The sequence below is a fragment of the Amorphotheca resinae genome (assembly GCF_003019875.1).
Source record: "Amorphotheca resinae ATCC 22711 unplaced genomic scaffold M430scaffold_14, whole genome shotgun sequence".
NCBI classification, from domain to species: Eukaryota; Fungi; Ascomycota; class Leotiomycetes; order Helotiales; family Amorphothecaceae; genus Amorphotheca; species Amorphotheca resinae.
This window is the reverse complement of record NW_020194484.1, coordinates 705,621-729,743: the sequence shown is the minus strand read 5'-3', so window position 1 is coordinate 729,743 and position 24,123 is coordinate 705,621. Positions and strand designations below refer to the sequence as shown.

At 50.7% G+C, this 24,123-nt stretch overlaps 10 protein-coding genes across 10 annotated transcripts; 5 read left to right on the top strand and 5 right to left on the bottom strand.

Moving 5' to 3' along the window:
• The first annotated feature begins 171 nt into the window (after positions 1-171).
• On the top strand, positions 172-3,496 carry M430DRAFT_45929 (hypothetical protein). The gene has a single exon (XM_024867805.1). The coding sequence runs from the start codon at positions 200-202 to the stop codon at positions 3,287-3,289; it is 3,090 nt and encodes a 1,029-aa protein (XP_024716764.1). The 5' UTR covers positions 172-199; the 3' UTR covers positions 3,290-3,496.
• Positions 3,491-5,798, bottom strand: M430DRAFT_192859 (hypothetical protein). Its single transcript, XM_024864045.1, has 2 exons — positions 5,017-5,798; positions 3,491-4,953 (listed from the first exon to the last, which is right to left on the bottom strand). Exons 1-2 carry the CDS (start codon positions 5,418-5,420, stop codon positions 3,693-3,695), a joined length of 1,665 nt encoding a protein of 554 aa, XP_024716763.1. The 5' UTR covers positions 5,421-5,798; the 3' UTR covers positions 3,491-3,692.
• Positions 5,799-6,165: 367 nt separating this feature from the next.
• On the bottom strand, positions 6,166-6,974 carry M430DRAFT_37696 (hypothetical protein). Its single transcript, XM_024867169.1, has one exon. It carries the CDS (start codon positions 6,662-6,664, stop codon positions 6,296-6,298), a length of 369 nt encoding a protein of 122 aa, XP_024716762.1. The 5' UTR covers positions 6,665-6,974; the 3' UTR covers positions 6,166-6,295.
• Positions 6,975-7,335: 361 nt separating this feature from the next.
• Positions 7,336-8,210, top strand: M430DRAFT_110496 (hypothetical protein; the record flags this gene model as incomplete). Its single annotated transcript, XM_024861365.1, has 2 exons — positions 7,336-7,649; positions 7,718-8,210. 2 exons carry the CDS (start codon positions 7,336-7,338, stop codon positions 8,208-8,210), a joined length of 807 nt encoding a protein of 268 aa, XP_024716761.1.
• Positions 8,211-9,959: 1,749 nt separating this feature from the next.
• Positions 9,960-10,733, top strand: M430DRAFT_37693 (hypothetical protein; the record flags this gene model as incomplete). Its single annotated transcript, XM_024867168.1, has 2 exons — positions 9,960-10,275; positions 10,335-10,733. Coding segments are annotated over exons 1-2 (554 nt in total), but the record flags the coding sequence as incomplete, so codon positions are not given.
• A 564-nt stretch (positions 10,734-11,297) lies between these two features.
• On the bottom strand, positions 11,298-12,353 carry M430DRAFT_31693 (hypothetical protein; the record flags this gene model as incomplete). The annotated part of the gene is made up of 1 exon (XM_024866053.1): positions 11,298-12,353. One exon carries the CDS (start codon positions 12,351-12,353, stop codon positions 11,298-11,300), a length of 1,056 nt encoding a protein of 351 aa, XP_024716759.1.
• A 1,002-nt stretch (positions 12,354-13,355) lies between these two features.
• M430DRAFT_271930 (hypothetical protein) lies at positions 13,356-14,790 on the top strand (the record flags this gene model as incomplete). The annotated part of the gene is made up of 4 exons (XM_024865548.1): positions 13,356-13,656; positions 13,726-13,820; positions 13,870-13,961; positions 14,016-14,790. The coding sequence occupies 4 exons, from the start codon at positions 13,356-13,358 to the stop codon at positions 14,578-14,580; spliced, it is 1,053 nt and encodes a 350-aa protein (XP_024716758.1). The 3' UTR covers positions 14,581-14,790.
• Positions 14,791-14,921: 131 nt separating this feature from the next.
• M430DRAFT_54384 (hypothetical protein) lies at positions 14,922-16,997 on the bottom strand (the record flags this gene model as incomplete). The annotated part of the gene is made up of 4 exons (XM_024868464.1): positions 14,922-15,275; positions 15,330-15,582; positions 15,933-15,937; positions 16,374-16,997. 4 exons carry the CDS (start codon positions 16,995-16,997, stop codon positions 14,922-14,924), a joined length of 1,236 nt encoding a protein of 411 aa, XP_024716757.1.
• Positions 16,998-17,835: 838 nt separating this feature from the next.
• M430DRAFT_37689 (hypothetical protein) lies at positions 17,836-21,518 on the bottom strand. Its single transcript, XM_024867167.1, has 4 exons — positions 20,691-21,518; positions 19,488-20,641; positions 18,878-19,439; positions 17,836-18,824 (listed from the first exon to the last, which is right to left on the bottom strand). Exons 1-4 carry the CDS (start codon positions 21,390-21,392, stop codon positions 18,000-18,002), a joined length of 3,243 nt encoding a protein of 1,080 aa, XP_024716756.1. The 5' UTR covers positions 21,393-21,518; the 3' UTR covers positions 17,836-17,999.
• A 238-nt stretch (positions 21,519-21,756) lies between these two features.
• M430DRAFT_54381 (hypothetical protein) lies at positions 21,757-24,109 on the top strand (the record flags this gene model as incomplete). The annotated part of the gene is made up of 7 exons (XM_024868463.1): positions 21,757-21,936; positions 22,012-22,081; positions 22,134-22,174; positions 22,228-22,318; positions 22,378-22,460; positions 22,510-22,639; positions 22,689-24,109. 7 exons carry the CDS (start codon positions 21,757-21,759, stop codon positions 24,107-24,109), a joined length of 2,016 nt encoding a protein of 671 aa, XP_024716755.1.
• Between the last annotated feature and the right edge of the window lie 14 nt (positions 24,110-24,123).

The following is a 24,123-nucleotide window of genomic DNA, read 5'->3' as shown; positions in this document are numbered from 1 at the left end:
TATAAATAAATCGTCGAGTGTTTGATCCAGGCAGAGCAGATGCAAGTTGTTCGTGCGTAGCCCGAGCGTTGATTTCCCTGTGGTTGGTTGGTTGCCCAGATTAAATAAGCGGGAGAGCTGACCGTCGCAAGAGTTGTACACTCAAATAACAACGAGGTTCACCTAGGATGGCGATAGCTCCGACTCTCAGCCCAAGATTATGGCAACAGCCTCTGGGGGTCGCGCATCTATCGTGACGGCCAGCAGTTCATCGTTTGGGCAGTTTCGGCTCACCCAATTCGTGGATAACGCGCCGCCTCCAAACGCGGCCACCGATGCCCAGCACACGCCGCTGGGGATATTGAACGAAAACGAAAACGCAAACCTCGATCCAAACCCGATGGCACAAGCTTCCCGCCCCTCGTCGGGCCAAACCATAGACCGCCCGCCATCTGCTGCTCCCTCGAGACCACCGCCACAGAACAATAGCCAGGCCAGTGCGTCGCCGGCCGGGTTTGGCACAGTCGAGCTCGCAGAGCTGACGGCCAACCCGTTAGTTGAGGGCATATTGGGCCCAAATAAAGACGGGAGAGTGAGGAATCCTGTCCCCAGCAAATTAAAGGGCAAGACGGACAACAAGCAAGGCAATTTTGGCGTCATGCATATGGGCATGAGTCCAGGGAAGAAGAACGACGTCCCAGGCAGAGATGCTGCCGCTGAGCGCGATGCAGCTGCGAGGAGGACGAGTGAGAATACTGCATTACGAGCCAAGGCTGCGCAGCAGGAGAAGTACGTCCCCCCAAAGCGGAGGGGACTCGGAGCGGGTGTGAATGAGGGACACCCCGCCGCCAGTCGCGCATCCCCTTTTGCTGGTCCCAGGGAAGATTACAAGCAACGTGCAAGACCCTTGGCTCCAGATGAGACAAAGTTCGAACAAGCACGCCTCTTGACATTGCTAAGAAGCATCAACCCCGTTACGGTCGTTGACCAGATCTGCAAAGCAGTCGCCTACTTTGGTGGAATCCCAGGTGCCCCTCCTCCTGAGGATGGCATATTTCCAGAAAGTGCAAACACAAGAGAGACAGGTGCATTATTCATCGGCTGGCTAGCAGAAATATTTCCTGACCTTTCCAGCCCTGGCCCCCCCGGAGTGCCAGAACCCCCAGGTAAGAAGGGCAGAGGTCGACCATCTAAAGGGGATAACACGCTACCAGTGAATGAACCTCCGAATCCCAGGAATGGGTTTGGATATGGCCAGGCGATTGCTGCACCGGCTTGGGGGCTCCCACAGTCTCTCGCTGCAGTCAATCCCCATGCTCCAAGCTCCACTCCTGATGGTGGACAGACTTCAAATATTGGTCCTACACAGAATGCTCAATCCGAAAATGCACGGCCAGCGACACCAATGAAGCAGCAGCCTGAAGTAGGCCAACCTGCTACCACATCTACTAGCAAGAGAGGACGTGGCAGACCAAAAGGGTCAAGAAACAAGGGCAAGAGTGATCCTCAGAACTCCACTGAGCCTGCTGGATCTAGTAACAATGATGTCGGTTCTCAGAATCAAGTGTCAACAGGGGAACAAGCGCACCAATCTCCTGAAATGCAAGGAGCATCTGGGAAAGGTGCACAGTCAGATGCTCCTGTTTCGATGCAGACAACAGGAGACAAAACAGGAGGGGCAAAACAACCACAAGGTGGCTCATACCAAGAACAATCGTGGCAAAACAACTCGCAGAAGGTTCAGGCAGAACCGCCTTCAAACGTTACTCCTGCCCCGATGGATGAGCTTAGCCCAGAAGAACGTGCTGTTCTTGAGGCTTTCAGACAGCATGATGTGCCGGATGCCAATGCTACGACTCCCAATCTTGCCCCAGCTAAAGGTCCTTTGGGAGTCGGGATGAAGCGGAAACGGCCGCCTACAAAGCCTAAGAATGGTCCCCCACCTCCAAATCCTTCATCGGAGCAGATGCAATCAACGCCAACCATTAGCAGCGCTTTACCCCCCTCTAATGAGGAGTCGATGGATATAGCGAAGGATGCTCTACAGTGGGCTTCTGTTGGTAACTCAACCTCAGCTGGGCCTGCAGCCAAACGTCAGCGCCAGCGAAAGCCAAAGACACCCGGTGTAAATGAACCCCCGTCTCGAAACCAGACCGGCCCTGTAGGGAGCAGCGCCACTCCGCCTGTAGCACCTAGCACACTTCCCGATTCCACAACCAATTCCTCCCAGCAAAGCGTCCCAGTGTCTCGGCCACCTGCAGAGGGCCTTCAAGCACATTATGAGAGATTTGCAGGTCTCCCACAGCAACTTCCACAACAAAATGGTCGTAATCACATGCCTTCAATTACACAACAACAGCAGCAGCAGCTCCTCCAGCAACAGATACCAACAACGTCTGTACCAGCACAATCACAGCAGATGCCGGCACAGCAGATGCAGCAGCAAAAGTCCCAGCAAGGCAGTCAGCGTGAAGATCAAAAAGTATCCCAAGGGACGTCGGCGAGGTCTTCATCAACAGGATTTTATAACCAACGTAGTCATGGATCAACCTATAATCAGCAATATCCTTCTCACCAACCATCGCAGCTCTATAGCACGCATCAGGCATCTCCTCAATTGAGCAACAGCAGCAATAATAGCAATAGCTATAGAACAACCAGCACCCATACGATGGCGCAAGCTTCCCCTCAATTTTCCCAAACTGAAAGCAGCTATAGGACCTCCAGTCCACATACCATCTCCCTACCATCTCCATCCTTCAACCAATCCGATAACAATAACTTCAGATCTGCTAGTGTACATGGCATTGCACAACCATCTCCAACCTATACCCAAGCAGAGAACAACTACAGAACATCTAGCACTCATTCAATCACGCAGCCATCATCGTCATTTTCTCGCGCGCACACTCAAACCCAACCATCTCACCAAAACCACTATAATCACTTCGCCGACAACCCCTACGTGGATCTCCCCACCCTCGAGTCCCTAGGACACGGCGGCAGTTCCAGTAACGCGGGCGTAAACATGAACACCGGCGCCTACGGGCAGGGCATCGGGGTAGGCCTCGGCGCTTCCTCCTCCAGCAGATCCGGAAGCAACAGTTTGTACGGCAGCACGAGCTCGGGCTTGAATAATGCATTTGACACGGGGACGACGACCGATTTGCTCAGGGGGGTCTCGCGGCCACCAGCGGGAGGCAGTAATGTTTATGGCACGAGCTCAGGCTTGGGCAATGCCTTTGATCCAGGGACGGGCGAGCAGGAAATGAGGGAGCGGCTGCTCAGGAATATAGGAGGGCGTCGTTGAGCAATTCGAATCCGGATAAATGATACCACTTTTTTGAAAATGGGAACAATCGCTTGATATGGGCAGCAGGGTGGGCGGCGTCTACAGGAGTTTTCTTCTTAATTGATTGAGTCAAATGTAATGATCGAGGAGTTTCTAGCAGGGGATAAGCCCCCCCCGGGCAGTCAAGATGCCACCAGTATACGTTTTTTTTTCACAAGAAGGGATTTATTCATTGTTTGTCGTTGAAAGATTTTATTTTGTGCATCATGTGTGTGTGTGCGCATGAGAACGTATATCTGATATCTATAAATGCCCCCTTTCCCCTTATAACCAGACGCCTATGACCCCCGAACCGTCCCCCTTTCCTACGTATATAAAAAGCCCCGCTCAAAAAAACGCCATCCAAATGCTTAGGTGCCGACTAGTCCGATACATCCCCGGAAGCCTCCTGCGCGTCCATATGCTGTGTACGAGGGTTGCCCGAGGACCACTCGCCTATCCCGTCCGTCCCATCATCCCTGATTAATTCCAAGAGAACCTGAGTATTCCGTTTGATGTCCTGTGGCCGCTCCACAATCTTCCTCTCCAGGATCAAGGCCTCGGCCGTGTGGATCCAGATATTCGCCAGGTGTTGGAGATCTGGAAGGAGGAGTTGCAGTTGATCACGTGGTAGGGGGCTCATCGGCGGTCCAGCTGCAAGACTACTGTGGAAGACCAAGTTATCGGTCGAATGCCGTCGTCGAGCAGCTTGGCATGTCGGCTTGACGCAGAACCATTCATTGCAGCTCGTCGCATCATGGCCTGCTCCTTCTGCGCTGGTTGCCTCGGGTGCCGGTGTGGCCTTCTTCCGCCCCAGATGTGTTATCAATGACATCTTCGACTTCGGAGTTGGTTCGACGGGACTACGGGTGACAAGACTGTACCAAGTATCCACTGCTGCACGCCGGATGTTGTAACGCTTCGTCTCCCAAAACCGTTGCGCCTGGCGCAACCCTCCTATCATGAGAATAGTAGTATATACCTCATCTGGGGGTCGGTCCTTGAGATAACCCTTGATAGAACGTTCAATACGGCCTGCATAGGACGGCGGCCTCAGGCGCCGCGAGAAAGAAGATATTATGAGAGTCCAAGCCTGGTGGACTTTAAGAAGAGTTTGGTCATCATACATTGCCATGATTTGACACTCGATGGGGTTTAACACGAATGCTTGCTGGTTTAATGGAGTGCCGTTGGCAAGAAGATGTCGAACATGAAGGTCTCGATAGGTTTCGAAGAAATGAAAAAGTGTAAAGACAAGAGGCATGAGCCGTTGACGCATACGTCGGTGTTGTGGTTCGAATTCCTTTAGCTGTGCTGGTGTTGTTCGGAGGAAGATCTCTTTGACCGCTTGCCGGGCAATCATGGCCGATAATTTCGACGAGACATGAAGGCGATGCCAGATGCTGCAAAGATAATGAAGGTTGATATCCGTACGGTTCGGTACGGGATATAGCCGCAACGCATATGGTGGAAGACTATGTGCCACATGATACCGTGCAATTGGAGACTCGTTGAGGGCCACTAGGCCGTGGAATGATTTCGAGACCAATCGTAAACTCAGTATGTCATGTATTGGAAGGGGAGCGATGATGTGTTCTTGGAGCTCGTTAGGGAGGGCCAGAAAGAGGTCGGCCAGGGTTAGACTACTGTCATCGTTAGGGAACTGATCAGAGATATCAAGAGGTGGGGGGATGGAGGGAACATACGCCTGAGAGGGCCTATCCTCTTCTGCAAGGACTTGCTCATGTTGCTCCGCGATCGACGGTGTCTTATGGATTACGGAAACTTTGGAACGCAAACTACCAAAGGATCCGCTAAAGCTGGGACGTCGCTGAGTCCGTAAGGATGTAAGGTCGTGCCCAAGTGATCGCTTCTTCTGATCGCTAGTACGGAGAGGGATGGTCTCATTCTCGACTTGTCGCTGTCGCGGGTTCCCTAAGGGAAGCGTGAAAGTCGGTTGCTGTGATGAGGGCGGCAGAGGGGCATTCGGGGCCACCGCTGGGCCGGTAGAACTGCTGGCATTGGCAGCATTCTCAGCATTCTCATTCAATTGTCTTAATTTGCTGAAGTATCGCTCCGAGGCGAATTCGGTGATGTGGAGGGGATCCATATGGGCGGGCGTTTGGCCGTTATGCCATCCAGTCGCAGAGATGAGATCGGGGACAATTGATAAAGCATGTCAGGAGGGAAGAGGGGCGACACTCTTCACGGGAGGGTCGTCAGTGTCGCGCCCGTCGCGAAGAGAGGAGCAGTATGGAGGTCGTCGCACGTTAGACGCTCATGCATCGTGGGATTCGAGGCCAACAGGGAGAGGACGGAGGCAGGACGGAGGTGGATGCGACGCGGTGAACAGCAATGCAGGGACGCAACGAGGTCTTGGTGAGTTGATCGGCCTCAAGGAGGGAGGGAGGGCGAGGAAGAGGAAGAGAGATGTGAGCGGATCAGGGCCAGAGAGAAGGTCCGGATGCGCGGTTTGTTGCTGGGCGTGTAGTACCCGTAGGCAATGGGGGCAGTAGTAGGGAACAAGAAGGTTGGGAGGTGGTGTTTTGTCTCGGAGTGTGTATGTTGTATGTTGTAGTTGTAGTTGTATGTTGTCTGCGGTATCTTGGCTAATGGAGGAGGAGGAGAGGCGGAGAGACGAGAGGCTGAGAAGAGGCGGGGAGAGGGGAGAGGAGAGAGGGGAGGAGAGGAGGGAGAGAAGAGTTGCGGCCACAGCAAAAGGGGGAAGAAGTGGTAGGTAGAGTCAAGCTTCAAGACGAGGTGGAGTTGAGTTGAGTTGACTTAGAGTTGAGTTGAGCCAAGTCGAGTCTAATCGAGTCGAGTCGAGTTGAATTGAACAACTGAAGGATGATTGACGAGGTTGAGGATGGACCGGGAGCACTGTGATTCGTCTCGGCCTTACTCTCAGTCCTTTGGGATGATGCCCGTCGTAAATGTGGGTTGGCCCCGTTGCTTTTTGCCGGCTAAATCACAGAATAGCAGAAATCACAGAATCACAGCAATCATCCTCCTCGATACTTGCAGTCTACCTCTTGACGTACGTGCAGACAGCGGGGAGGGATGTAGATTGAGGTACAGTACGCTCGGTCTTGTCTGTTTCGTCCTGATCTGCCCTGCTTCGTCTTTGCCCTCTTTTGCTTTGCTTTGCTTTGCTTTGCTTTGCTTTGCTTTGCTTCGCTTTGCTTTGCTTGACTCTGCTCTATCTATAAGAGTCTTTGCGGCCTCTTCCTGCACTACGACGTCAAAGACCAAGAGTGTCTGTGTATACGAATTGTCTCCTATTGTATCATCCCTTCGTCCCTCCATCACACCAGACACCCACCTCGGCGTGCATCCAAGGTACATCCATACCATATGGAGCTATCAGTGCCCCCCCTTATCCGCGTATCATCGCTCATGGAAGACAAGAACCCAGAGCCCAGACAGCCAAATCGGTCCTTTTCTAGCAGAGCATCCATCGTGTTCTTGTTCCCTGTACTCGCCAGGCACATCCGCCAGCAGGAGAGGCGCATACGCAGAAACCCTCGAACAGACTGCCGCGCCTTGAAGGGGGGGGAACATGTCGGTATATGTCGGTATATGTCTTACTCCACAAAGAGACAGAGACAAGGATCGGTGTTGATCAAAGAGACGGAGACCGAGGAACAAGTAGGAAGTCGGAAATAATCAGGTTCACATATCGTCAATTAACCGTTTATCCTGAGTTATTTATACCTTACATTACGGAGTATTCCCCCACGGCAAGCAATCAGATAAGGCATTTATCGGTACCGTACTACTACTATACGGTATATCCAAGGCAATTATTACCGGACCCCGTAAATACATGTAACCCTGCTCACTCGTAACCGTACCGCCTACTACAGTATCACTGTACCTCCATCCACCATTACCTTACCACCCAAACCAAGTCTTCCATTCTCTTTACTTGACCCTCGAACACAATCCAAGGACGTATACACAGGCATACATACACAAATATCACCCACACGCTCGCGCACATCTACGGAAACAGACACCACCCAATGTCGTCCTCCCCCCCATCGGCGTATCCCGCCTATCAACCGCCAACCCCCCAATCCTTTGACCCCAATACTCCTCCAGCCCCTCCGCCAAAACCGAGCAGTCAAGAGGTCAGCCGTCGTAGCACACCTGCCGGGAATCAGTCCTTGCCCTCTCCTCCCCCACCGCCACCGCAGGAAACTCTCGGCACTTATGGTGCTGGTGGGCCCGAAGCGTCTCAGTCCTCCTCGCAACAGGCCCTACGTGAGGTAGCTTATGCACAGCAGATCCCCGATCCGGGGGAGCTCTGGCTACCAAAGGTCTTGGAAGATAAGTCGTCTGTAACCCTACCCCCCCTTTTGCCGGGGTCGCTGGGATTTCCATCCACTCACAATCGGTCGGTAGGAAACAAGATCTTGCTGATGTCCTAGCAACACCGGCACTTCTATCTGCGCTTGCGCACTCTACTTCTACGGCTCACCCCTCAATTGCTGCGTCGCAGGAACCCCTACACGCTTCTCTGAAAGAGAATATCTCTCTTGCGGCGCATTTGAACGAGCTCGAGCCACGTCTCTCCCATCTACGCTCATCGGTCCAGGCCCAGCTTCTGGCGACACATGCTCTTGAGAGACAATGGCGGCAGAAACAGTCTGATATGGACCGCGCGCTGGCTCCTTTCTCGCCGTCTTCACTTTATCAGAGGCTGGGTCAGGCTGTTCAAGAGCAAGAGATGGTTTGTCGGGCCCTGGAGGAAAGCTTTCTCGAAGGCGACGGCACGGCAACGGAGAAGGAAGCGGCTGATTGGGTGAGGAGGTATCGGGAAGCAAAGAAACTTTACTACTCAAGACGAGAGCGGAGGGAAAGATGGGATGAAGGTCGTGTAGGAGGTTGGAGGTAGGGCCCGGTCATATATGACAGACCTCACAGTGTCCAACTTCCTTCCTGCCTCTATCAGGGGCCATTGAATTCCCCTTGGGGTTCAATCACGACAGCTCCTCTCCACCACGTCTTCAGAGTCGGTCACCGCGCCCCGCACAGGATACAGATGCTAGCTATACATCACGTGCCGTTGAGTATTTGTCGGACACTACTAGAATCCTCTCTGGATTCCTAGAGAGCGCCTTCACCATATGAGAGGGTCTCTCCACCACTGCTCGTGAAATATTTCTGCCCTCAGGGTAGCAGAAACATACTTTTCTACAAGTCGATGACGGAGCAGTGTGGAACCCCACCTCGGGTCCACACCCAGAAATCTCTACTATTCGATCACCTCAAGTCCCTGCCAGGCGCTGCAATAAGCCTGGTAGCAATCTTCATCATCGTGCCTATCATAAGCCTCCCAGATGAAATACCATGGGATTGATCCATGACGGCCTGGCCGGGTTATTGATCTTGCCTGGATCTTCTGGATTGGTGTGACCAAACACAAGGTACCTTTAGCTACATGCAGTTTCTCTCTCCGCTCTCCCTCTTCGTAGAGACAAAATGGAGACAAATCTGTTAAGTATCAGTAGGTACATGAATAGAAAATACATAGTAGAGTAGTCTTGATTGTTGTCTTGGTCGCACATCGCGGCCATAGTCTGTGGCGAGGTTAAGAAATTAAACTCAATAATGAGCCCAACTTGGACTCTGCGAGTATGTTAAGTGATCCGAATCCCTTCCTGGTAGAAGAGAGGAGGAAGAGAGAGATAATCCAGTATGGAGCAGAGAATGAGGCAACAAGGCACCCAGAATCCAACCTTCCCCACGTCGATTGTCTCTTGTCGATGCCGGTCTTCTATTTTTAGAGAGCCTCTTGTCTCCCTCCCTGTCCCCTTCTTCAAACCAAGCCGGCTCCTTCATTGGACAACAATGGCAGAATCCAACCAAATCTTTATAACCCAACGGACAGGGTCCCCGCGGGTCTGTCTGTCTCTGTGTCTGCACCAGTTTCCCCCCTCCTCTGCGTGATGCATATCCAGGAAGACTCTCTCTAAGCAATCGCTCTCAGTTGCCCCAGTCGCCCCCCAGCCACCCTGCGCGGGTATATCGAATCTATTTCTATTCTGAAACCGCAACAACTCCAGCAACCCCTCCTCCCCCTCCCCCTCCCGCCCCCCGTTCCAGCCTTCAGTCTCCAGCTTCTAAGCAGCCCGAGACAGAGCCTGATCTACCCGCGTAGCGTGTGCGCGCGCATCCGTCTGAAGAACCGCATGGGCTGACGGCCCCTTCAAAAGCCTACGAAGCTGCACGCTCCCCTAGGATGGCGTTACCCTCGCCGGCACCGGCAAGACTCGATTTCGAACCAGATGGCGTCCCTGCAACAGCTGCGAGCAGCCGCGACCAAGCTCCAGTCTCAGCCTCCCTCTCTGCCCTTGCCCGCTTCGAGTTCGAGGCGGGGAGGGGTAATGAGGGGACGAAGATCCTCATGGTAGAATGGGAGGACGACACCGAGGAAGGCCCCGATAATACCGGTGACTGGGAGGTGTCTTGGGAGGGCAAAAAGACCGTGCTGTCTGCTCGAGATGGGACTGAGGGGAAGCTCCATCGCCTTTATTTCTTATTGGGCCCCGGAACTACCATCCCTCCTGTTGTGAAGCTGGTACGAGGTAGCGGGAAGGCCATACAGATAAAACCATTGCCGGCGATCTTTCCGGCCGAGTTGGGTCTCAGGGGAACATCGGCTGGAAAACGAGGGATCTTGCACACCCGCTATGCGAAGCAAAGGCTGTCCGCGCTGCAGAAAGAGATTCTGGCCGAGATGAAGACGAACGGCGAAGGCATTGGCCTTGAGATGGCCATGCAGGAGAAGCAGTGGATCGAAGAGAATTTTGGTGTTGGCCCCAAAGCCATCTCCGACGTCCAACACGCCACATCTCCCCCGACCAGCCCAAGAAGTCCGGGAGGCGGTCGATTGTCAGAAAAGCTCAAGGGACTGAAGCTCGGGACCAGCGCGTCGGAGCTGACCGCTTCATCAACTGGTATGTCTCTTTTCCCTGTGGTATCCGTTACCACCAGCGCGGGCTAAGCAAGGAGTTAGATCTTGAAGCCTCAAAATCTGATAGCCATCCCCTCTCCCCCGACTCGGGGGATGTTGCCGTCTCCTCGTTTGCGCTTTTCCAGGGGGGTTCGTCTCGTCGCACTGTCGCGCGGAATCCGCCAAACCATCTCATCACTCAACAACATGATTCACGGGGCGGCAATCGCATGGCCTCTCTAGACGAAGTTGCCATTGGAAATGTCCCCAAGAGGATTGAAGACGAGACCGAGGATGAGCTTTTCGCCGTCAAATTGAGTCCTCGTAGTCCCGAGATGGCCAAGAGTCCGTTTAGCTTCACGGCGAAAGATACGGCGCCTTGGCTGAAAGGACATGAATAGGTAGTGGATTATTTAGAGGATTTTGGGATGAGTTATGAGGAGTTCTGGGACCATGTTGAATACAGCGGTGTTTTGCATTGGGCGGTAGACTAATTCAACGCTAGATACCCCCACGAGTAAACTCGTCCAGTCCTTCACACCTCTTTCTCCTCTCCCTAGAATATGATCCCCTGCCCAGGTCATGATTTGTGGAATTGCATATGCCTCTGTTCCTTGACACCAGTCACTGCAGCTACAATACATTATGCACTCTCGTGAGAAACGAATCGGCTACTTCTTACCGGCTGGTGGAGGGAGTGATATCTGTAAATTCGTAGCAGGCAGATACATTAAAGTTGTGCCGCGGTTGGACTCAGTGCCAGCTTCAGGTTACTGTTTGAAACCTAAGTCAGAATGCATCCATCTCCAGTCTTACTTAATCGTATCCAGGATAAGGGGTGTGGTACTGACCAGTTCGTGCACCTCTGACATTATGGACCATGTTGCTTTTGTGTATACCTGCCTTGCCTGCGTACAGTCAGTCAGCCACTTTTCTGATGCTCGCGCTAGATATTTGCTTTCGTCCTGAAGAGAAAACATACCTTTGCTCTGGCCCGTTGTAGACCGAGGTGCATCAGGAGGTATGCTAGGTAATCTTGGGAGCTGCCTCCTTTTCGCGAGCAGCGGCGTCCATCATGCGAGCTAGCTCCTCCTGGCGAGCCGCCAGTGTCTTGGGAGCAGCTCGATTTGCTAGCAATACAGCCATTTTATAATTATGCATCCTGACTTGATCGGGCCTAATCGTGGGACTAATGCTCAGCGGGTTGAAGTTCTTTGTCAAGTAGTATTCTTTGCACTGGCGTGCCAATCTTGGGACAGGGTTGGGGGCGTCTTCTCGGGGTCCACTGCACAAGTTAATCCATTCCATCATGTCCCAACGGTCTTGTTCGGTATTCGCAGCAAGATGAGCCTTTAGAAGACTCGCTTTTCTGAGAAAGCGGGGTGAACGGGCGATGGTAACTTTTTGTACCTCATGTTGGTCATTTTCTGTTTTCACCGTGGCGTTCTTTGCAGCAGCATCCTTTGCAGAGATAGCAGATGCACAAGCCGCATCCAAATCTATGATATGCCTCTTAGCTCGTCGAAGCCCAGTGGGAAGTGGAGCAGCCGCTGGGGAAGACTCTTTGTGGCGTCCTAAGTGACAAGTCAATGTAATCGTGTTAGTATCTTTTGGCTTTGGGATATCGAGAGTAGTCGAAGACTGAGGATACCGTTCTGATTCTTTCTCTGCCTCTGAGGGCTGGGGTGAACTGGCAGGGCCACAAGACGTGGAACAGCTAGCGTTTGGGTGTTGCAAGAGTGGAGTTTCGGGAGAGATTCTGTATCGAAAAGTAATACCAAAGTTTGGCTCTTTCCATGGCTGAAGAAAACTTCGGTTTGCGACCCGTTCACCAGCAATGCCCTCGTCGGCAAAACCTGCTTGTGTTCCGTCAACTTCAGTATATCTATCGCTGGATTCGTGAGGACTGGGAAGACTTTGAAAGTATTTCAAGGTTCGCTTTCTCTGAATGCGAAGTAGTGCAGATCTACCAGCACAAAGTCCGAGGAGAGTGTCGTGAAAGCTGTTACATTCATCAAGGTACTGTTGATACTTCGACGACCGAGTTTTTGCGTCTGTACGAAACGGAGTTTGAGAGGACATGCTGGAGGTAGTCCGCCCCTTGACGGAGCAATCAAGGTGACTGGAACAAGCAGCAGTGCAAGTATTCGGCTTTTTCAAGTTGAAGGCATTGATGAATGTGGGTGTGAAGGCGTGTGCGTGGGGAGCCAAGTGCGTCCGCAAGGGGTTTTGGAGAGTGAATTCAACATGAGAAGTTTGAAAATAAGAAAGTGAGCGTAACTGTCGGATTAAAGACAGACACAATGGTGACAAGCCAATTCAATTCACTGCCAATACAGAGAGGATCCAAGTATCCAACCCCTTTCTACATACAGTATACAATCCAGAAGAGAATTTGCTCCTCACCTGCTGGGATAGAAGAACACAATTACCATTCTTGCAAGATAGCAATGTTCATCCACAGTTCTATCTATGTTTAGATTAAGGTGTAGCACCGGGCCTCTTGGTATGATGCCGACACAAGGCTGGGCAATTGAGGACACTGGTCCAGTCCAAACTGCCAAAGCCATGTTCACTCGCCAGCTGCTAGACACTGCCTTTTGGATCCCAAATGCTTCACTATCTGCTGTGTTGGAATTGCCAGCGCAAACATTCCAACAAGAAGCTCAAGAACATCAAGAATCAGGATGCTCACTAAAGTAGTAAAGTCAAAAGATAACATTAAAGGGGCATGACGCTGCATGGTTGAAAGAGACGAATGGGACAGAGAAGCAAAACTGAACAGTAGCTGAGGCCTGGCAGAGCACTGTGGTAGTGAAGTGATGTCTGGAGAAGATGAACGTTTCCTCAGTAAACATTCAAGACATTATATTGTATTATGTAATATACCCGTAATCGTGAGCACGTGCATTAGCTTGAGCGGCCGCTCCAAGCTCCAAGCTCGCTCCTCCGAAGTACATGTGCATACAGTTACCTACCTATGTAATAAGACAGCAACCAAGGGACCGCTGCCATTGACGTTCGGAGCTGTCGATTCCAATCCAATCCTTCACATAGGCAGTGACAGACCCGCCTTCGAAAAACATGTCGGGCCGTACGAGGTACTTGCTAGTATCTCTGCCAACCTCAATCACCCCATCCAACGATAAAGACGAGGCCCTGGCGGCACTACAATCCACAATCTCCGCAGACAATGGCACAGTTCTTCCGTTTAAGATACCCGAATTCAAGATAGGAACCCTAGATACATTGGTTCAGCAGGCAGACGACCTAGCCAAGTTAGAGAGCGCTTGTGAGGCTGTGGTGGCTAAAGTCGGGGATTCTCTGCGCAGTCTGTTGGGAGGCGACGAGGAGAAGGTCGCCCAGCAAAAGACAGTCAATGACAGTATGTGCAGAAAGGACCCCTAGGGCGCAGTATGATTTACAGTCTTCTGTGACTGATATATCTAAACAGAACCTGTTGATCAATATCTGCGGACGTTTACGTGGAACAAGGTTAAGTATCGTGCCGACAAACCGTTAGCAGAGATTGTCGATTCGTTACAGAAGGTTAGGCAGTCTCTCCAGTATTGGGATAATGACTAATGCGCACTGTCAGGAACTGGTCAGTATCGACAATGATGTTAAGAGCAAATTCAGCCAGTATAATCAGATCAAGACAAATTATACGGCATTACAGCGAAAACAGACGTGAGTGCTTGGAAAGAGGCGAGAACCGCAATGCCCCGCTGACATTTAGAAAAGAGGAAACCTCTCCACAAAATCTCTCACACCTGTTGTCGATCCCTCGCTGTTAATCCAAGATTCCGAATATCTCGAAACGCATCTCGTCGTGGTTCCAACCAATGCTAAGAAGGAATTCCTGAGGAGTTACGAGACGCTATCTCCAATGGTTGTCCCCCGATCATCTATCGAGGTTACACACGACGACGAGTTCACACTATTCGCGGTTACAACATTCAAGAAACACAGTGCGGAATTCCTGCATAAGTGCAGGGAGATGAAGTGGACACCCCGCGATTACAAGTACGTCGAAGGCGGAAAAGAGGAGGAACGAAAGGAACTAGAGCGGGTGAGTAGGGACGAGCGGAAGGTATGGGGTGAGGCATTAAGGCTAGGACGGACTGGTTGGAGCGAGAGCGTGATGATCTGGATACATGTTCTGACACTGCGGGTATTCGTGGAAACTGTCTTGCGCTATGGATTGCCTCTAGAATTTGTCTGTGGTCTAGTTAAGGTAAGAGTTGGTTCTAAAATAGCGCCATACTTGTCTAAAACACTAACACCCTGTAGACAAACCCAAAGCTAGCAAAGAAGGCCAAGGCGTCACTCGACTCGGCATACTCATATCTCGGCGGCAATGCATTTGGTCGGGATAAGAAGGGCAAAATTGCAAAAGACGATTCAGCACTGTCGTCAGAAATGGCCTCTGCTGGAGTTGGGGCGCTTGGTGGGGAAGGCGGCGAGTATACGGCTTATGTTTATTATGAGTTCGAGATCATATAGAGGACATGATTTTCGTAGTCCTCCTTTGGCGCAGAGGTTCTTGGTAATACTGTATCAGAGATTCCACCATGGATTCAGCTTCATATGGCTCGAGCTAGAATCAGAGTAGGGACAGGAATTATGTAACATCCATTCTTCCCAACCCTATACCAGATTCTTCGACTGTAGGTACGCAGTGATTTTGCCCACACATTCCTCTACCGTGAGCTGATCGGTCCTTACATGGATCTCGGGGTTCTCGGGCGCCTCGTACGGCGCAGATATTCCGGTAAAATTCGGGATCTCTCCCGCTCTGGCTTTCTTGTACAAACCCTTAGGGTCGCGCTGTTCTGCTACCTCGACAGGAATATCGACGAAGACTTCGATGAAAGGGATGGGCTCGTCTTCGCCGTGGCTGCTAGCCGCATGGAGTTCACGGGCAATCTGGCGATCCGCTCGGTATGGAGAAATGAAGGATGTGAGAGCAATCGTTGACGAGTCGGCAAAGAGTTTCGCAACCTGGTTTTTCAGCAATTAGCAGTGGTAGATATACATGGGACGACCAAAACAGACCTCTGCTATTCTTCTGATGTTTTCATTGCGGTCCTTCTCGGAGAAACCAAGGTCTTTGTTCAGACCAAACCGCACATTGTCACCATCCAGACGATAAGCAGCCAAGCCGAGATGGAGAAGGTGTTGTTCAAGGGCTGTTGCGATGGTTGACTTTCCTGATGCTGAGAGACCAGTGAACCAAATTGTGAATCCTCGTTGCTTTCGTAATTCGTTGCGCTCACGTCGCGAGAGAGACGGGTGCCAGGTAATATTGCTGTAAATCTGGTTAATCTTCTTTCTGGAGATAGATAGACATAGTAGATATATGTGTATCTATGTCTTTTCTTTTTTTTTTCAGTAGCATAGCGGGGTCGCGGGGTAATGATTACGTTGCCATTGCAAACCTCTTAGGCCTGCTGAGATATCAGTGTTGATATCAGTGATTTGACTCCGTAGTTGGGATTTGGATGCGCGAGGGACCTTTCTTAGGGCAGATTTCCAAGGCGTTGCGACAGTTGTGACTCTCTTATAGAGGATGAAGGGAGTTGGATGGATGAATTTTCGGGAGACGGGACGAGTTCGGGATGGTCGCGCTATCGGCAGACTTGGCTCCGTCCGTCGTACAGTACCTGACAGTTCCTGTCCCAAAGGCGAAGAGTTTGTTAGACCATCACGTTCAATCTTTCGTAGGTTTCCATTCTTATTTTCCATTATGATTTCTTGTCTTCTATTGTCTTTTTCTTCTCCTTCTTCTTCTATCTCTTTCTTCTGCGTACATATGACTTTCTTGGTCCCTATTAGGGCTACAACTATGCCCGAACGAAGGCGGCTAAATCCTCTTATTAAAACTCCAGATATTGCACAAGTAAATTCCAACCCGACAGCTACCAGTACCTTAACAAGGGTGCGGCCGTCTAGTACGTATCAATTAGGAAGCGAATAGCCACATCCGATTTGGACCTTCGGTGGGGCCCGCAGACCTCACTGGACGGGGTATACTCTTGCCATTGTCTATCCAGAAGTCAGCGCATTGTATCTTCTTGCTTCCGCTTTGGTTGAACCTACAGCTGCTTGCCTTGGTTCTATGAAGAGGGCGGATGCCTCAACTAGAACGGTGGGTTTTTCTCCCTCCGCCACGAGGGTCTCAATGTGCCCTTCGACCCACGCCTTGCGACCTTCAACCTTGGTGGTCTTCGCTCGAAGCACGACGAAAGCACCCGCAGGAGCAGGAGCCCGGTAGTTAATGTTTAGATTCGCTGTCATTCCAATTTTATTTGGCAAAGCAGCGAAGCAACACCTCGCAAGGCCCTCGTCTAATATGGTGGCGAGAAGGCCCCCATGGATGACTCCAGGATGGCCGCACAGATCCGTCCCCAGGTATGTGATAGAAACAAGCGACTTTCCTCCCTTCTCACTCCACACGAAAGGGGGGACGACAAACTTTCCTGGTCCCATAAGAGTACCACCAGTAAGATTGTGGGCCCTCTGCGCCTCGGGAATCTTCAAATGCGGCCTTGATTCGGAATATTCTGGCTTGGATCGTAACTCCACTGCTAAGGGGTGATTCTTGATGTATTCGTCCACTTCTCGGGATATATCGTCCTCTGGGGTAAACATCTCGAGTGTTTCTTCGTCGGATGGAGGGTGCAAGACGCTATTTGCCGCTTCGAGAGCCGGTATTGTCGCCATCACGAAACCGGCGCTCGTGAAGAAGACAGCAATGGCAAAGACACCGAGTGCGCGTCGAAGGAAGGAGGGCTTTGAAGTACCCGACGATGGAGGGGTTGAGTCTGGGTAAAACGGTTAGCCAATTTACGAGCTGGGGGCCGGTGCGATCAAACGAACCTTGAGCGATCCGTAGCAGCGGACTTGTGCTAAGACGTTGAGAGTGGGAAGGGGAGTAAAGGAGGAGGCGAGCGAGGCGGAGGCGGGGGCGTTGTTGATGCTGCTTATGTTGATGAAATTGATGAAGTCGATCAGCCTGCGAGATGGATTGATGAGTAGATTGACCTCGGCGAAGGGCAGCAAGGCTCGAGCAGCCGGCACTAGGCCGAGGCCGCAAGAGTCTACTGCATACGAAGAGCATTGGATGAGCCTCTTGCTTGGCTTTGATTGCTTTGTTCAAGCAAGGTAGGGTTTTCCGTAACCCAAGGCGATCTGATACTGATATTGAGACAAGGCAAGGTAAGGTAGCTACCTTAGGGCAAGAAAGGTACTACTGTAGGTACCGTACCTAGGTATGTGAGGTAGGTAAGGTACGCATCGAAGAGACCTCAGGCAATAAACAAACAAGTCTATACGGTTAATGTAGTCAGAGCGCGAGGTACTGCACAACAAGATAAGAAAGTAGGATCCTTTTGCCTCTATTTCTATCTTTTTCTGCTTTTTTCCGTTCTATTGAGGGTCGGACCGAGGCTTCCCTTGTCGCTCGACGGCGCTCTTGCTCGATCACGTGGAGTAGCCATATCATGTCATCCGGGCATGTCATATCAACACCTGGTTCAGGTACTGTACCGGTAGCTAGCATAGGCAGGTGGTTACATAGGTAGGTTATATAGATCTATGCATACAGGCACTTACTTCTCACTTCTCTGTTGGAGATGAAGGACGGTGTGACAGGACTTCTAGCGGCCAATGGAGAACCTTCATTGATCTCGTATCTGCAATGCCATCGGTGTTCTCTCTTCTCATCTACAAATCTTCATCCTCCTCATTATCCAGCATCTCTGCGTAGTCTTCGGCAGAGGCAAACGTAGGAAGATTCTTCAGCTTCCTCCTCTTTTGCCGACTGCTTTCCTCTGCCTTCTCACTGGAACCGTGTCCCACCTGCAATTCTTTCTCGAAGAGTTCATCGATATCCGACGCCGCATCACCTTGACCATCCAAGGAAACGTTCTCCTCGTCGAACAGATCCAGGTTCCCGGCTTCAGAGTCTTCGGAGCCCGCAAGTTCCAGGTCTTCCGCATCAGACTCTACGTCGCTAATAGAAGATGGAGCGTCGGAATCCTCAAGATCCAGCATATCAAGATCAGAGCCATCATCACTTTCACCTTCGACTTCTGGTCTCGAATCCACGAGTGCCTGCCAAATTTCATCCTCGTTCTCTTCGTCCCCATTATCGGAACCCGCGGCAGATTTTGATGAAGCCTTCTTTTCATTTGAAACTTGTTTCCCTTTACCAATATGGCTGAAGTATTTGTGGAAGAAAACTTCATCAACGGAGATGTCCTCTGCCTTCTTGCGCCAGAATGCTTCTGAGTTTACAGGTTCTTGTTTTTGCTGCGTCGCCCGACTAGATAGGAGGACCCCACGACTATCCCCACCAGAAAGCGGCTGCATGATAGAACCACCCCGCGGTCCTGCCGTTGCTGTCTTTGCATTACGGTATACAAATCTGTCAAGGAAATGTGTAAGGGTGTGGGAAGCTAAGTCGGGCTTCGGTGGCATAGTCTCATCATTAAGGAGGCGGGAGGCAAACACAGATACCGAGGGATGGAAATGAACCAGAAAAGGAATCTGTTGGCGGCTTTAGCAAAGGCTAATCTTCTCAGTTCTGTGTATAAACTTACTATCTCCCACAAGCAACTCTTATCAGCATTACTATATTCGGGATCCCTCTTTCGTCCATCATAAGACTGGGAGGCAAGCTTCGAAATGTTGTTGGGGGGGGAGATCTTGTTACTGTCTTGCACCTGGGCTTCAAGAGCTGCATCTTCGGGCACGTCACGAAAGAACTCAACATCCTCTTGACCATCATCTTCCGGGTCATTGAGAAGGGACTTCAATCCTGGGAATGTCCCCTCGAGTTCCCTTAGCAGATAGAGAGCACCACAGATGAAGGGAGGTTGATGGAGTGTGATGACTTGTAGAATCCTCTTGGCGAAAGCTTTCACGCGTTTAGCGTTGAGGTCAGATCTCAGTGCCCGGAACAGAAGATTGAGATATAACGTGTGTTTCGAAGACGTGATCAGACGTGGGTCAAGTAGTGATTCGTACAGGGTCCTATAAAACCGGTCGACTGCGAGATGCTTCGTCGTAGCTAGTTGCTCTATCAACATCAATGCTTGGACGCTGGTGTTGAAATTCGACGAATGGGTGATTCTGAACAAAGTATCCATATGCTTCTCGAGACTTTCAAACATCAGTCTTGTGCTTCTGATCAGGCTAGAGCAAACTTACGTAGGATCATCACTCTGTGAGAAGGGAAATGCACGGTTAACACCAGTCAAAACAGCTGAAATCATCTTCTCCGTCGTCTCCTCGCTGGCTTGCTTCGCCTCTTCCTCTTTGCTTGCTTTGGCTTTAGCCTTCTTTCCCATTGCGCCACCCCCTCCTTGGATCTGTCCTTTCCGATTGACGGCCGGCCCAGTCACTTCCTTCTGGAGATTTGGCTTCTTCAGGAGTGACACAAATAGATCAAAATATATGTCTAGGAGCTTTCTCGCAATGTCTTCTTCTTTGCCACTCAAAATGGTTTGATTCAATGTATTAATAGCATAATACTTCGCATGTGAGCTTTGGCCGGGACGTAAAAGAAGCTCTGTCTCTATTGAACGAATAATTATCGGCTTCATTAGAGGGTGTGACGTCTGTAACTGTAGTAAGAGGTATGATGTCCGCGAGGCTATCTTTTTATCGGGGTCTCCAAGTTTGTTGACTAAGAGCCGAAGCAAATTGGACTCCTGTTCTGGCTTTTCTCTTAAGAGCTCATAGACATAGGTGACGGCTCTGGACCGAGCATACTCGACTTCGTCGTTACACCACCCTTCAAGGACTTTCAGCATCTCAAAATATGACTCCTTCAGCCAGTCTTCGTACGCCCATGAGATTAGATGGGCGTTGGTGATTTGGCCAGGCAATTTCTGTCCGGACCTCCAATTCGAAATTGAATTTTCCTGCAATGTGCCTAGCAGCCCAGGTTGCGTCGCGAAAGACCGTAGCCGTCTATCGGCCGGCAAGACTACTCCAACGCCCAGTAGATCTTTTAGAGCTCCTAAGGCAGTCACTGCTTGGCCTCTGCTTCTCTTCTTTGCCAATGCTAGCAGACTTTCGAAGGATTTTGTAGTGTGTACAGGGGATTCTTGGACGACCAATGTGAGAGCCGAGACCTTGTCTGATAGAGTACCCGAGGACATAATGGTGGAAAGGAATCGGTGGGAAGAAGATGATGAAAGGTGCTTCGAAGCGTAAAGATTACTGTCAGCTTCTAGCAGGGACATAGCGTGGTCTCTCAAGTTCGTAATAGCACCATGAAACTGGGCGACATCCTTAGATTTTGGACTGGGAAGATTGGAGAGTGGCGCGGCATGCCAGTCTGGACGAGCTTCAAACATCTAGTAAAGGATTAGTAAGGTCAATCACTCATGCAGGAGAAGTACCAACTAGGCGGCGGTTCGAGTCTTTTGAAGACGAAGGCTCTGAAGTTTTGGTATCGGGCACAGATTTTGCGACGGTCTTGCTGGTGGAAGAAGCGTCCTCCACTACAACGGCAGATTCGCTGGGAGACTCAGAGGCGGAAGCCTCCTCCCATTCATCTTCAAGCTCATGTTCCTCTGTGTCAGGTTCGCTCGCATTTCCATCGACTTTCCCGTCGATACCCAGACCAGTAACAAACTTTTCGAGGTCGTTCCGAAATGACTTATCTGGAGGAGTTGAGCTCTCCGCATCCAAATCCTCGTCGTCCGAGATGACATCTGCAACGAGATCCAGGTCTTCTTCGGTCCCTCCCAATGCCAGTATTTCCTGCAATAAAATTGCCTTCTCATCCGGGACATTTCCACTCTGCTGGTGCGTTGAACGGCTCCTTTCCGTGCTACCTCCACCGGATGTTTTTCTGTTTCCCCGGGCATCTCTTTTGCTTCCCCTACTGGGCTCTTGCACTTTCTTCGTGTCAACAAGTCCACCCTTCGTCTTCTTCTGTGTCTGCCTTCGACTGTCCGGTGTTTGCTGCGGTGCCTTGCTCGTTTCAAAGCTCTTCTCGATTTTTGCGGTCAAGGCGAGCAGTGCTTTTTCATCAAAAGTTGGGCCGTTTTCTGCGACGGACATGGTGACTTGCTTGGCAGCGTGTTTGGTAGGCTTGGCCATGGTTCAAGGCGGCAAGCAACCGATGAGTCTCTCTCCCTGGTGACTCGGGTAGAGATGACTGGCGACTTCAGCTGATGGGTGTCAAATGAAGGTTCTATACATGTACATGCCTTCCTGAAGTTTTTTTGGGAGGGTTGTGCAGACTTTGATATTGATAAGATAAAAAACAAGAAGCGACCTCTTTAGCGAGCCATTATAGTTTCCACGCTTTTGGCCTCGTCTCTCCCTCCTCTGCTTCCTACGAGCAACAACAATAATACGCCCAGATACAATTTCAAGTGCAATGGCTATGAGTTTATCCTCTGTTTCTTTTGCCATATCAAGCAGCCTGCTACCTTCTTTTGTTTGATGTGTCACGGTGAGAATGGTCACTGTTCTTCCTCCTCGCTCCTGCGTGCCGGCGCCACTCAGGGCAACACGTATAGGGACAAGAAGGACGTTCCTGAAACAGTTTCCGATTTGGATACATCTATATTCCGAACGCTGTAGTCCCGCGCTTTCGTTTTCTCGCTGTCAATCTGGCTTGAGCAAAAGGACGCATGTGGTAAGCCCATCGAATCTCCCTTTCGTATATCGTGTCACGTGAAACAGCATGTCCAGAAGGCTGATTTCGTTCCAGATTGACGGTCGAGCACGTTTATCAAATCTATGGATTCCCACTGGCGGAATAGCTGAATCTGCAGCAGAAGGTAGAAGGGTTATTGGTTGGACCATCGACTGCCACTGCTGATCTCACAATAGATTCCCACTCCAGGCTCCTACGAGCTGGCTTTTTACGCCAGGTCAGTAGATTGACGTTTGTAGTGGGCTGCCGAACTTCTACTTACTTTCGCAGGCGCACTCAGGCCTTTATCATATGTTGCCTTTAGGGCGCAGAGTACAAGACAAGTTGGAGGCACTTATAGACAAGTATATGTCAAAGCTAGGCAAGGCTCCTTCACACCGACATCTCTTCTTGAAAGTGTTGGAAACTGACTAGCCGTAGGAGCTTCAAAACTAGCTCTGTCTTCAATATCATCTGAGGAAATATGGACCAGAAGTGGCCGTCTGAAGGGTACAAATTCGGAAGTATGCTGAGTTCGTCAGACTCTGTATTCATCATCTGACCTCAGCCTAGATCTTTCAATTCAAAGATAGGAAGGGCGCCGGATATCTCCTCTCCCCGACGCACGAGGAGGAGATTACATCTTTAGTTTCGAGCACAGTAAAATCCTACCGGGAACTTCCTGTCCGTTTATACCAAATCAGTAAGTCAAAGTCTCATGGCCGGATCACTCGCTGATATTTTACCTTCAGCCAGAAAATATCGGGATGAGTTACGGCCAAGACAGGGTCTTCTGCGCTCCCGAGAATTTGTAATGAAAGATCTATATACTTTTGACTACAGTGCTGCTTTTGCTCTTGAAACTTATCACGAGGTCCGAGAGGCATATGCCAAACTGTTTGATGAGCTTAAGATACCATATTTGGTTGCTGATGCAGATTCGGGCGATATGGGCGGAAATTTAAGCCACGAGTTTCATTTTCCCACTTCGAAGGGGGAGGACAACGTCATCAGCTGCACCACTTGCAACTATGTGGCCAATGAAGAACTTGCAGAGAGTGCAGTACAACCATATGGTGGCTCGGGTCAAGAAGATTTGAACTCTCTCGAGAATGAGAATGCCAAGGCACAAGGTGAAGGAAAATCTGCAATAGAACCCCGGGTGTGGCGTGGGATATCTCGGGATAGGAATACGCTAATCAATATTTGGTACGCCTCTGGGTCCGATACTTCTCGAGGTATGCCAGGCCATCCCGAGCTCAACTTGCACGCCGTGAAGGCAATTTTACCAGAGTTCGACGCCTCGATCGAAGACCCTATGTCACTTTGGACACGTACTGCCGGTATTGCTTCAACAAAGCATGAGGTGCTCAGGCTTGTGAACCTCGTGGACTGCCGGTTACCGTATCACAGTCGCGTGGATATCGAATCGCAAAATCCTCGGCTGCCTTTCTGGCCCGAGGAATTGAATTGTCAGTTTCCACATATTAATATGGAAACCCTGTCTCGGAATCCATTGACAGGACGACCCCTCAATCTCCTTCGGATCAGAGATGGAGATCCGTGTGCTCGCTGTTCTGCTGGGGTATTGAAAGTTCAGAAAGCCATTGAACTGGGGCACACTTTCTACCTTGGCACTCGCTACAGTGACCCCTTGGATGCCACAGTTACAGTGCCAGGGCATCTTTTGAAGGATAAAGATCATAGCCTCATTTCTTCCGCGGAACGGAGCGATTCGAGTCCGGATCAGAAGGTCCCTATGCAAATGGGATGTCACGGAATAGGGGTCTCACGTATGATAGCTGCGGTGGCAGATACTCTTGCCGATGAGAAAGGTCTCAATTGGCCCCGGGTCATGGCACCTTTTGAGGTAGTCGTTGTACCTGGCAATGGTCTTGATCATGCCGCGTCTGAAATCTACGATGCCCTCTCTTCTATCCCAAGCACCTCTGGCAGGCCTCAGCTCGATGTGATACTAGACGATCGCACAGAGACCTTCCCCTGGAAGATGAGGGATGCAGACTTGGTCGGCTATCCGGTTATCGTTGTGGTAGGCCGAAGATGGAAAGCAGACAGAATCTGCGAGGTTCAATGCAGAAGATTGCAGGTTCGTCAGGATCTACCTTTGGGTGAAATTCGGCCTTTTGTAGCATCTTTACTAGATAAGCTATAGAACTATAATCCATT